Here is a 14,125-nt window from a genome sequence, read left to right on the forward strand (position 1 = left end):
CGCTTCCACAATAGTCCTGACTCGTCGGTGTTAAAAATCTGCTCTGGCTCAAATCCCTTCGCCTCGATTAGTTTCATGAGCTGCAGTTGAGAATGAAGCATGAGAGCGAGGGTTCGAGTCTGGGTGTTGGAAAATAAGGGTTTGGGAATAAGGTTCGAATACGGAGTTGGAAAGTGAAGATTTGGGAATGGGGAATAGAACAATGGGGAAGCTTATACCTATAGTCATTGATTCCGTAATGACGGCCCACAGATGCTGCATTTTCTCCTCGAGACAACCCATCAAACAACTTGATCTTTTCGCCCAACGTCATAACCTTTCTCTGCCTTTTGACACAACTAACTTTGTCCATTGCTTTACGTTTGAGCGCCATTCAAGGCGGTGCATGAGAAACAACATGAGGCTCGTAATGGGAGATAAAATCCCGTGAAAATGAAATTGGAACACAATAGGTTGCCTGCGATTGGTCGACACCCATGATATTCGAGGGTTTATTTGTTTAGACGGATAATTCCATGACGCGGCGGGTCGCTAACCGCCCGTGAACGCCAATAACTCAACCACGTGACTTAGGGTCCTCCATCTAGTTTATCTGGTTACCTAAAAAATAATCACATGATCTAATTACCGGGGGACATGCCCTTGGTATGCCTTGTCCGAACCGGATCACTTTACCGGATCAGATGCGGCCGAGCGACATTGCCAAGGATATATGGGCTAAAAGGAACGGATCGTTGGGAATAAAGTCCTGGCTAGGTTAGGATATGGACCATGCTGGATCAATGAAAGAAAAGACAAAAACGAGCTGGGAACATTTTACTAATAATTTATGAACAGGCAGGTGAGGAAAGATATGTGGCACAATTAATAGTTTTTATTGTTGTGTGTGAGATAGCAAGAAATGTGAGAGATGGGACAATAATACAAGCAACTTACTAAAGCAGACACAGAGCAGAGTTATCCCGATATAATTCTTATGCACTCTTAACTTAAACGAGGACAGGCATCATGACACACCCACACACACACACACACACACACACACACCCACACACACACACACACACACACACACACACACACACACACACACACACACACACACACACACACACATACACACACACACACACACCAACCTGATGAAGAAGAGTTAATGAGAAGAAAGAGGAGAGGAGATGAGGCCAACGGTCTCTCAATACCTTGCATGATTGACCGACCGTGCCACCAGTACGTTTTGGTGGGGATGCTCTGCTGGGCAATACCTCCCTGACAGCTGGCGCGTCGTCTCCCGCTTCGTGCAGCTAAGCGTCGATCCAGAGAATGGGGTGCGACCGTCAGGCGTGAAGGAAGGACCTTGGGCAGAGTCAGAAGCCAGTGGATGGAGAAAGGCGGAGTCAAAACGAGTGGGCGTAGTAAGTTGCAGACAGGATCAGGTGGGTGGGCGGAGTTGGAAGCGAGCTGGTGAAGGAAGTCAGACTCAGCAGGCGAATGGGCGGGTTGTCAATCCCAGGCCAGACTGAGAGCAGGACAGGAACCACGAGCGATGAGCTGGGACAGAAAACCACCAGCAGATGGGAACGCTGAGCAGGAAAGACGATGGCAGACAGCCCCCACGACCCATCCTTTTATACACCCTGTGGTGTGGGTGGGGGTGACGACCCAAACCGATGTCGTCACGCGAATCGGGCACCCTGGTTGGGCCCCGGCCAGTACACGGGCCGGCTGCCATGACCGGAAGTAGCCTCACTGTACATCTGGCTAGCCATAGCTGAGCTGCGGAATCGTCTCGCTCCGAACACCATGACACGAATCACCCTGCACTGAACTCCCGGACCGTGCCCCAGCGAAGACCGCCGGTAAGATGCTTTGGTAAACACATGCGCAGACCCAAACAAGATGTGGGTTATTCGTGCCCTGCTCTGTGTGCGATAATAAATTACCCCAGGGCTGCACGTCGGTTCACCGCCATTGAGCATGCGGTCATTTATCAAAAGCGGTGGTGTGCGCGGTGTCAGCCCTGGTCTGTGTCAGGAATTGAGGGAAAAGATTGGATATAATTATTAGATGTACAGTAGGTGTGGGGTGAAGAAGAAGATAGATATAATTATTAGACTCCATAAATGGATTGAAAAGAGTGTACTGTGTGCGTACTGTAAGTTGTTAGCATTTGGAGGGATGCGGTTTCCAGAACCGCAACGATATATATTGTTATGGATTTCAGAATCCGGTCTGATGAATGCATCCACACATCCAGGTCCTCAGACAATTATTTCCTTCAATGCATGTTCAGATTAGCCCCATCCCCGTGTCTAATGGGTTCTTAAATGTGATGCGTTGCGAAGGGTAAAGGATAGATCCCCTCTCTTATGGGAAGCATTTTTCTTTACCACAGACACGTTCTGTGAGGAGAGACGTTCTGAGATATAAAAAAAAGTGAGGAAAAAGCGAAAGAGGGACATTCTGAGAGGAGAGAGACGTTCTGAAGAGAAAAAAAGTAAAGAGAAAAAGTCTGAGGAGAAAAAGTCCAGAGAGGAAAAAGCAAAGGACGAGAGAAGCGACCAAGAAGCGGGTGTCTGACCAGCGCCGAAGAGACAATTCGCCCTTCCAGTGCTTCGGCAAGCGAGCGTGTGGTGCACGTGCGGGTATGAGCAGTGGCGCCAACAAATGAGGCACGGGTCTATCACCAACAACAACAGGGTCTAAACCCGCAACGGACAATCTCGGTGCCCTCCAGACGTCGACTGGCGCTCAAGGCTGCCCCGCGAGAGGGTGCACTGCAAAGCTGGGTCCTGGTGACGGACGTGACACGCACACACGCATTTTCAGGACGTTTTCGCTTCACGGACGACTTTCTGGTGAGCGAGACAATTCTCCCCCACCCTGAATGATCTGCTGGGTACCCTTGTCTGTGTTTAACTGTAAGTCAACCCCCGATAAGCATCTGCTCTTTGTCTCTTTCCTGGCATTTTGATTGATTTTGCTTTGAAATTAATTCCCTATTTACCTCAACAAATAGAAGGTTCTTTTTATTTATTTATTTTATTATTAATAAATTATTTGTCGATTTCCAACCTGTCCGTGTTTGTCCTTTCCTTCCATTAGTCAAGCATTGTCCGAACCTAGATAGACTGGGAGGTAATTACCACAGATTTAACCAAAAAATCGTCGGCACGCACCAGCGGTTAAAACGCTCCACTGCCTTGATTAAAATCTAATCAGATAACATTGGTGCTTTGCCGAGGGCGCGCTCCCCGCTCAGGTAACCACGTGACCTCTAGTTAAACGGAATAATTAGACGGCGGAAACTGGAGCTCGTGGTTGACTGGGTGGCGTTCGTGGTTTTTAAACAACCCACCGTACCACAACGTTAATTGTGAGCGGTGGCCCCATGTTCGGCTCTACTGAGGACAACCGGGGATTAATCCCTCTGAGTGACAAGCTGGTGTCTCGGTACCCATGGCCGCAACTATATATATATATATATATATATATATATATATATATATATATATATATATATATATATATATATATATATATATATATATATATATGTATATAAAAAAATATATGTGTGTGTATGTATATATGTGTATGTGTATATGTATATACTGTGTAACCTCAATTAACCGCCCCCCTTTTAACCGCCACCCTCGCCTTCCGCCTGGGAATCAGGGTTTCCCAATTTCCATAATGCATTTTTCAATTACGATCCGCCACCGCCATCGGTAGAGTAAATCGACCCCATAGAGTTCGAAAATGCACTCCATTTCCACCTTGGACATCCAGAAGTACCCGTAATCGTACCTGACCATACCCTCATTTATTCAAGTCATGAGACTAAAAGTCGTCATATGGAGCGACCTCTAAATCACCTCCGATCAAGCTAAAAAAAAGATATGCGCGTTATTGGATCATATTAGAATAATTTTAAGCTTGTGGAGCAACATTCTATTTTTTTTCGACTTTTTTGGACCACCCTAATATATATATATATATATATATATATATATATATGTATATATATATATATATATATATGTGTGTGCATGCATGTATATGTATACATATATATATATATACAGTCATGCGCCGCATTACGACGTTTCGGTCAACGACAGACCGCATATACGACGGTGGTCCCATAAGATTATAATGGAGCTGAAAAATTCCTATCTCCGAGTGGTGGTGGGTGGGGGCGGGTGGGGGCGGGTGGGGGGGGGTGGTGGTACTCAGTTGGGATGATGTGCGGCTGAGCTATGAAAAAATACAAATTAAATCTACCTGATGATCATCAATGACGTTATAAGTTTTAGTTTGCAATGTGTCCTTTCCTTCTGCAAACACAACCTTCTTCGTGAGTCCCTGATCATGTGAAGTTGAGTTCTGGTCAGTGCTTATATGATGGCCTGTTTGACGGGAAGTTTTCATTTTATTAATTTTCTGAAGGCTTGGCGCAGCAGTGCGTGATGATGTCCGTTTTGGTGTGACGGCAAGGAGCGTATCGTTGTCGCTAGGATTGTACATGCGAGGAGTTTTGCACTGAATGCTCTGTGGAGTTCAACATGGAGGTGAAGTGCTCTGAAGATCAAACACGCCATGTTACTTCCAGAGACCTCATCTCTTCAAATCCTCGTGTGGTGCCGGTAAGCACCAAGTTATTCCCATCGTGCTTTGTCTGTTATTAATAATGGAGTGATTAATAAAGATCAAGTTTTTCCCATTTTGCCAAACCTAGCTTAGATCTCTATTGTCTTGCCGTTTCTCTCTTTTCTTGTTTGGCTGGCCAGCACTTAAATTTTTCTCAAGTTGGCTGTGCTTATTGATATTTGCTTCTTTTATTTATTTATTTTTGGTTCCAATTGGTTTAAGCATCAAGCATCTTCCTTCTCCTCCCAATCTCTGCAGATGACATCACGAACCCGAGATGATGATCCCAATGACTATGGTGAACAAGATGGTGAGTAGATCTTTTTGGTTGAAATGTAGTTCAGCCTTACCGTCTCGCTGTTTGATACTATTTTGCATGAGGTATCTTCCTCCATTGCTGCTCTTAGTAGCAATAGGCTGGTCTGTTTGGCATTCCCAAGTGAGAGAGCACCTGCCTCATCATGCTGAGATTCCTCTTTAACAGCCCCAATTATTCCAACCACGTTATAGGGTTGTTTATGCCCCAAGTCCTTCATGAACCAGCTGCCTAGGCCTCACGTTCAGCTTGAGGTAACAGGAATTTGTAATGTGGTCAGGGTGCCAATGATAACTGTCCTACTCTTCATGAAAAGCACTGTGGGATCTTTAACATCCACCAACTAATGCAAGTACATGTAGACTGCAACCTGAGATGACAAATTGTTCTCAGAAAATGGATTTCGCTCCCATCTCTCAATTGTATGATTTCTGTGTGGTTCCGGATAGCTGACAACATGCCTGATTGAGTATAAAAAGTTTAACTCTGAAATCCTGCCTGTTATTTCATACGGAGAGGTCATGTTGAGCTAAAAAGTGCCATTTTGAGCCCTGATGGCAACTTCTCGGTGAATATTTTCCTTATGAAATGTATTTGGGGCTCAGTTTTCTCAGCAATCTTGGACATTCTTGTGTATGACTGGAAAACTGATTTTTGAAGGCTTTGAGTGATACATACAGGGGTTTCCTTAGAAGCCGGTTACCGGTGACCCGCAGCCATCTACTCAAAGAAAAAATGTCAAAGGTCGCCGCCTACTTCAGCGCCGATTTTTCTGTTTTTTTTATTTTTATTATTATTAATTTTTTCACCACGAAATCTCTACACCCCCTGTTTTGGAATCCGAGACAAAAACACATTAGTATTTCGATAAAAGTGGGCTTACTTTTACTGTTAGTACTCTCGCCAGGTCGAGCACAACACTGAACTAAAAATAACACAAGTAGCTAAAACACACCTCCTGCAATAGAGAGTTCTCTGCTTTAGCCTCGTTTTGGGCTGTTGGCCTGATACCCTGATACCATACAGCAATGACCTCAAGAAAATAAACTTTGTAGGCCTTGCAGTTTCGGTGCCAAAACGATGGCATCGAAACGAAAATCCCTGTTTGACTTTGGATTTTTGAAGAAGTCCAGAGACATGGGAGGTAAGCTTCTGGCCATCAGTAATGGGTCTAAACTTGCACTGTCGCGAGTGCGACGTTGTTGTTTCACAAAACACTTGTTTCACCTCGTCCATTTTGAGCTTTTGTCAAGTGATGCGGCTCCAAAATACACGGGCACCCGTTGTGCCTTTTTTATTTTATAAAGTAATTTGCCTATAAGCTTAAAGCAGCTTTTGTACATCTTATTATTCGTGGTTATTTGCACTGAAAATCGCCGTTTATTCACTGAAGTGAAGGCCAAGTATGAGCAGCTGTGAACTGGCCAACTGAATACTGGTACCGCAGGTACATGCATGTACCATTGACTTGCGAGCTTTTCTTGACGGTATAACAACACGATATTGGTGGATAATGTAAGCTGGAAGTTTAACAAAATTGGGATTGTGACTGTGACGCAGTATTCACACTTAGACTGTTTGATTGGTTGACCGATTGAAGCGAGCTGAGATCGAATAAAGAAATTATCAGAAAACAAGTGAAGTTAAATACATGTTTATCATTCATTTTCAAACAATAAACTAGTCTAAAGTTATTAGTTTCAGCTGTTTATTAAATCAAAACAAAACACAATAAAATAATAATAAACAATATTTAACAAAGTAAAATGAAATCGAAGAGGGAAAATATGCATAAAATGAATGAAAGAAAAAAAAAACCACCTGTTTTTGTAGAGTTTTCCACCCCAACAGCATGATAATATGAGAACTATTTCATGTCAGAAATCATGCTAGAATGCATCTCCAGCCATCTTGGATCCTCTGGCTTCCAGGGCCCGAGGCGGGCCCTGGACCCCGGCCATACAGCTGCGCTCGCTTCGCTCGCGGTGATGGAAACCTGCTACTTTTTAATGGTAGCCTCCTACTCCAAAAAATAAGGAAACCCCTGTACATAGAGTACTTGATTCAGTAAAATTGTGAAATTGATACTTTTGTCAAAAATATTGTAACATACTGTTGATTTCTATAACTTTGAGCTTAAATATCTCCAACAGGATCTGAGATAAACTTTCCAAAATTGGTGATCCATTCGTGTGCAGACAAAACGACGAAACTAATGACTTGAGAAAAAAAGTTTGATGTCCATAGTAGCAGAGGGGCACCAACCAAAATGGTTCAGGAGCTTATGGGGCCAGGTTGTTAGCCGGGGGAGCAAGGTGGCATCTTTGCAAGGATTACAAGGAAATTATGCGCAGGAGGAGGCCATTCGGCCCATCATCCTGTGCCACACCAATAACAGATTTAATCAATCCGTCAATACCCCATCCCTTTGTGTGCAGCCTTTTGGCTGCTACACTGGTACGCATTTCGCCGACCTCGGAAGGATGGCAGATTGAGTCAACCCACTGGTGTTAATTAAGCGGGAAACAAAGCTTGAACTCAGGACCCTAGGATCCCAAGCCACCACCCTAACCGCTAAGCCAACACCAAGTGAAACAACATCTTTGGTGGCAAGCCTGTGTCATGTGCTCTGATGAAATATGCCGCAATGACAGGACTTTATCCAGTATTGGACATTGAACCAGTATTAATATGGCATCTCATGATCATATTTTATTGGCAAACACATTGCATTTTCCATCAGACTCATCACACTTTACGATGCCAAATGAAACAGATCATTTCAGATGGAGCAACACTGGCGCACAAATTAATTATTATGTACTGTTTATTATATCGTTGCGGTTCTGCAAATCCACATGCCTCAAAGGCAATGGCACACAACATACAGTGATCCCAAAGCAGTTATTTCAATAGTATATGTCTGAGATCATCCCTTCCACATGTCTAGTGGGTAAACAGGGGAAAGATGCGTTACGTGGGACTCTTGTAGTTAGGTCTTTTATATCTCTTACATCCTCTACTTTAACCTTTGACCTTTTCCTTTCCATTACATGAACCAACCAAGAAAATAAGAATGGACAACACGCTGAAAGCACATCCGGCCAGTAGCGCACCAGTACATCGTTTTGTTGGAGTTTGTGTGCCCATTCCCCATTCAAATGTGTGTCAATTCCTAACCGCCGCCTCGCGTCAGACTTCACGACGCTCACCAAACCTCACCATGTTCATTGCAACCACCTCCTACAACTGGGAAAAATACCCCCACAACAACCCATGCTAAATCCAGACTTATTCACCATCTCACTACGAGCACCACGTGGCTGGCACTCAGCCTTCACCATGGACGCCACATGGCAATCGCCACTCGTGAGATGCCGCATAGCCACCGCCTCTCACGAAGAATGTAAAAACAAGAGCGCCCTGCTTTATGACCACCATAACTGCCCGCCTAAACGCCATTGTCAGGTCAGGTCAGGCCAGATCAGATCTGTGACTTGCTACAGGTATCGTGTAAACCTCTACTAACCTGTTCCATGGTTGGGTTGGCGGCGACTAAACCGTCTCCCCCACCGAGTTTTCTGGTGAGGAGGATGTATGATATGGACACACAGCAAGATGAAGAACAAAACCTGTCAAAGGGTGGCGGAGCTCCTTGTGCGCCAATGGCCAACCATATGTAGTGCCCAACTGTGTCTGCAGACATCCTCCTGCAGTTGGGTTACTTCTGAGGGGGTTGGGAGCAGGATTTGCACTGCGCCCACCGTAAAAACCTTCATTCCGCAAAACATTCCAGAAGCATACAAAAAATCTGAAAACCCACTCCGTGGGAGTACCTCCTGTGCAGCTACCCTTCGCAGGACAGCTCACGGGATGACGGGATTGGGGCAAAGCCTTCTGGACCCCCAATCTTTGATGATAGGAGGGAAACCACGGGGTAACATTCCCGGGGAAGATTGTGGGAGAGTGTGTCATGGTACTGAGGTGCCGTCCACCAGACGGCGGTCTCCTTGGGTTAACCTGAGGCAGTCCCTTTGGTTGGTGCCTGGAATATCCTATCCCTAAGAGAGGATAATCACCTGTCTCTGTTATCATCTGAGCTCAAGCGTTTGGACATCGGTATTGCAGCACTCTCTGAGGTTCGGAGAACTGATTGCAATGAGATCATAGCAGGTGGTTACACCTACTATTGGTCTGGTCACTCTGATGGTTACCATACCCAAGGAGTTGCTGTTGCTGTGTCAAAAAAGCTGACTCCAATGATAATTGACATAACACTGGTCAACGAGTGTATTATGAGATGAAGGATTCGTCAATCCTTGGGTGTCATATCCCTGGTCTCTGTATATGCTCCGACTGAGGCGAGTGATCTCACTGTGAAAGATGCATTCTATGCCACGCTCGAGTCTGTGGTTGATCAGTGCCCCAAGTGAGATACACTTCTAGTCTTGGGGGATTTAAGTGCATCGACGGAAACTGATAGCGATGGTTATGGGACGTGTGTTGGTCCCCATGGGTCAGGAACTGTGAACCTGAATACCACCAAGTTCTTTGGCTTTGCAAGAAGTCATGGACTGAGGGTGGCTGGTTCATGGTTTCCGTGCCCACAAGCTCATCGCTGGACTTGGTATTCCAACGCTGGCGGTGTGGCAAAGGAGAATGACGATGTGCTCATTGATGGTCGCTGGAGGATGATCCAGAACTGCAGGGTCAACCAGAGTGCTCAGTTCCTCACTACTGACCACTGGCTTGTTTTAGAAACTCTTAAGTTGCACCTTATATCCAGGAGAGTGGTACCATCCCAGCCGAGGCTGGATGTTGACAAGCTCAAGGATGAGGGGGTTGTGAGGAGTTTACAAACAAGCTGAGTGGAGATTTGGGGGGTCTGGGTGCTTTGGGGGATCCTGAAGAGTTGTGGAGTGCCTTCAAGACCACCGTCCTTGATGTTGCCGGTCGATGTCTTGGAACTCACCGAAGGGCGAAGAAGAATTTTGTGTCTCAAGGGACACTGGATACCATTGACCAGTCGCAGAGACAGGCTGAATGGCACAGCTGAGCTGTTCAGGGAGCTGAGGCGTAAAACTGCGTGCACTAAGGGTGAACAAGGAGGCTATGTGTGAGGAATCTGTGAGAGGTTCGAGCATCACCTGTGGTCGTGATTCTCATCCTGCTTACAGGGGAATTCACGCATTGCGTGCGTTGAAGCCCGTTCCTCAGTGTAGGGTGGTGGGCTCTTGGAGGAGTGGGTGGTGGGCTCTTGACAGGAGTCTGAAGTGCAGGCCCGCTGGGCCGGTTACTTTGAGCAGTTGTACCAGGCTGATCCACCAGCTGTCGAGTTGGACGTCAGGTGTGTCACAATCCTTGTTGCTGTGACCCTCCAATCAACTGTGGTCCACCTTCGTTTGTGGAAACACAGGCTGCGGTGAACCGGTTGAAACGGGGTAAAGCTCCAGGGATCTGTGGCATCCATGCTGAACTTCTCAAGGCTGGTGGAAATGCTGCACTCATGTCATTGCATGCAGTTTTGTGCTCTGCCTGGAGCACAGGCATCATCCCAACTGACTGTAAGAGGGGCTTTGTTGTATCTCTCTTGAAAGGGGAGGGTGATCGCCAAGACTGCAACAACTACCGAGGGGTGGCAATGTTCTCAGTGCAGGGCAAGGTCTTTGCTCGAATAATTCTCGATAGGGTTCGCCGCTATCTGCTTGAGCACCAGCATCCAGAGCAGTCAGGCTTTACACCAAAGAGGTCAACGATTGACCGTATCCTTGCTCTTCGTGTCCTCACCGAACGCGACGAGAGTTCCGGCAGGGGCTGCTTGCAGCCTATGTTGATCTCTGTAAAGCGTTCGATTCAATGAATCGGGATGTCCTTTGGAGGATTCTTGGTCTTCGTGGGGTGTCACCAAAACTGATCGATCTGATGTCTGAACTATACTCTGGTACTGAGAGTGCTGTGAGATGTGGTGGTGCCATCTCCGACTTGTTTGCAGTTGTTACTGGAGTTTGTCAGGGGTGTGTCCTGGCCCCCATACTTTTCAGCACTTGTATGGACTGGATTCTGGGAAGGATGTCTGAGAGATCAAGCCTGCGCTGCATCGTTTGGGAATGTCAAGATCTCTGACCTTGATTTTGCAGATGAAGCAGTCATCTTTGCGGAAACTCTGGATATCCTTTTGGGGGCCCTCGAGGTGCTGAATGAGGAGTCGGAGCCGCTGGTGTTACGGCTTTCCTGGGTCAAAACTAAGATCCAGACTTTCAATGACATCTTGGATGCTGCTATCCTCTCTGTACCTGTTTGTGGTGAGGATGTTGAGGTCGTGGAGAGATTCACTTCCCTTGGCATTGATATTCATGTCTCTGCTGGCTGTGAGCCAGAGGTCAACAGATGTCTGGGTCAGGCCTATGGAGTCATGGATTCTCTGGATCATGGGGTGTGGCGCTGCTGGTACCTGTGTGGGAGGATGAAAGTCCGAGTCTTTGGGTCCTTGGTGCTTCCAGTCTTGCTCTATGGGTGTGAGACGAACTCTGACCAGGAATCTGAGATGGAGACTTAATTCCTTTGGTACTAGGTCTCTTCGGAGAATCCTTGGCTATCGCTGGTCGGACTTTGTGTCCAACAAGCGGTTGCTGAGAGACTTAAATGAGATTTGTTACCTGCATAGTCCGTGAGCATCATCTGCGGCTGTACGGACATGTGGCTCATTTTCCTGACACTGATCCTGCTCACCAGATTCTCTCAGTGAGGGGGCCTCGTGAGTGGAGGAGGCCAAGGGGCCAATCACGTGACTCGTGGTTGCAGCAGGTTGATCGGCATCTCAAGTAGATGGCGATGGGCCAGATATCTGCCTGGGCGATGGCCAGACTGAGGCCCTTGGAGTACCGGCGGAAAGTAGACGCAGCGATGCGCTGCTCTGGTGCATGCTCCCATACCTGACGTGACCTGATAATTGCCCCATGGTCATCAAATCCACGCCAAAACCTCAAGGGACCCGGAGCGGACGCGGGTTGAACTGTTCCAGGGCGTAACGTGAGGCGTGGACGTGTGCTGCGGCTCGTGGAGTGACCCACAGGTAGCACAGGAATTTCGCTGCAATTCCATACTAGACTGAAGGGCAGCGCATTTTCAGGGCTGGAGCACAAGTCCGAAGATCGCGGCCCCATGAAAAGCTCGGAACTCCAAACCGTGCCAAGGTCGGCGAGTGACTGAGCCATTTTCCATCTCCGAAGCCTGCCGGGGCATGGCTATGGCCGCTGTGACCCAATCGCGGAGCGGGATTTTGCCTGTGGCTCGTCGAGATGCGATCCTTGGCCCCTCTCTTTGGGTCATGAAAAAGGATAGAGCGGCATCAGTTCGCTCTCCTCTTTAGGGTCGTGCTCTTTTTGTGTCATTCGCACTTCCAGTCAGCCTGCTCGTGGGTCGTTCAGTCAGTCTGCTTGCCTGCATGAGTCCATCCTGTTCGCCCTGCTTGCTGGTCATTGCTGCTGCTTGCCTTTGTGTTTGGGGCTGTTGGTGCTGCCGCCAAAGGAAAGCGGAGCCAGGCAAGATCGACAAGCAGGCAGTTAGCAAGCTGGTCGGTGTGGAGTGAAAGGCGCCTTGAGTCCCCGTAATCGAGCAGGGAGGGGGGATCGCACACCACTGCCACGAGATGAGGCTGCTCTGTTTGAGCGATCCCCAAGAGGTACAGACATTTACACTTACAGACATTTACACAGATAGAATAGGGACTCTCTCCTGATGCATCTTCTTCTTCCATCTTTCTTTCCATCTATCTCGTCTACTGTGAACACATAAAAGAGCATTAACGTGGGCGAAGCCTGACTGATCTTTTATGGGCCGAACCGAAGGAACGAACACACTGACTCGCATTCACATTCTCCTCTTGCATGCCACTGCACCCCCCATGTTGCACTACACCACACCTTCCACATCTTAGACATGATCAGTCTTCCTCCAACCTCCCTCTCTTTAAGCGTGCTGAGTTGTGTTGGTCTGCCAACCTTCTTTACTGCTTTAGGTGAGTCAAATACATTTTGAAGCAAATAAACAGCACCACAACTACCCAAATTGGCAGCAGATGAATCTTCTGAACTCGGTATTTCTGTCCTGAAGCATGATTTTTGAGGCCATTCTCAGATGGTTACCAGCAAATTATACCAATTGCCTTTCATTGCACAGCTGCATTTATTTACATGAAGTCTGGTAGCTTGTTCTCTTTCAGCACATTTCAAGAATAAAGTGATTAGCTTGGTCATCCAGAATACTTCATGATTCTTGATAAGTTTGTCTATGACTGCACTGCGAAATGAAGCATACGTGGGCAGAGGCGTAATTGGCACTGAACTTACAAATATATTGTAAGACAGACATTTGCGGGGGTTTCATTCCTGGAAAATGACATGAATGTTGGGGGATTGTTTTAATGGGAAAAAGGGGGACAATTTATGTATTTATTTATTCATTTCTTGTATACTTCAGGACTGGTCTCCGATATGCACCGCCACTGACATTAATTCTGCCTAGGAATTCTTCCCCAGAAACCTGCTCTGTCTTGTGCACAGATTCATCCCACCTCGTCTTCAATTATTATCTTACCCATCCTCCTGCTCTTGTTTCTCTCTGAATCCGAGAGGAGGCAGTTGCTTTAAAACAACTTGCGTTCTCCTCTGGGAAGGCAAATCTGAAAATCAGGGTTATTCCACAAAATATTGATTTCTGAACTCTTCCTCAGTGAAAACATTAGTGCATATTGTGTTGTTTAAAAATGAATATGAACTTGTTTTGTTTGTATTATTTGAGGTCTGAAAACACCGAATCGTTGTTATTTTGACCAGTTGTCGTTTTCTGCAAATAAATGCTCTAAATGACAATATTTTTATTCGGAATTTGGGAGAAATGTTGTCAGTAGTTTATAGAATAAAACAAAAATGTTCATTTTACTCAAACACATAACTACAAATAGTAAAACCAGAAATACTGATTATTTTGCAGTGGTCTCTTGATTTTTTTCCAGAGCTGTGTGTATATATATATATATATATATATATATATATATATATATATATATATATATATATATATATATATATATATATATATATATATATATATATATATATATATATAGGAGATTGGGACCATACTCTGTGCAAAGCG

General features: G+C 46.0%; 1 protein-coding gene across 1 annotated transcript in view; it reads left to right on the top strand.

Moving 5' to 3' along the window:
* POLR2C (RNA polymerase II subunit C) overlaps nt 1-14,125 on the top strand; it is a 40,660-nt gene that overhangs the window by 23,067 nt on the left and 3,468 nt on the right. Inside the window, exons 5-6 of the mRNA XM_085888693.1 lie at nt 4,521-4,649; nt 4,912-4,963. Coding sequence (XP_085744819.1) covers nt 4,521-4,649; nt 4,912-4,963 — 181 coding nt within the window. The remainder of the gene's footprint in view (nt 1-4,520; nt 4,650-4,911; nt 4,964-14,125) is intronic.

This window comes from Eptatretus burgeri, chromosome 7 (assembly GCF_056783735.1).
Source record: "Eptatretus burgeri isolate ZD-2024b chromosome 7, Ebu_testis_v1, whole genome shotgun sequence".
In the NCBI taxonomy this organism is placed as follows: Eukaryota; Metazoa; Chordata; class Myxini; order Myxiniformes; family Myxinidae; genus Eptatretus; species Eptatretus burgeri.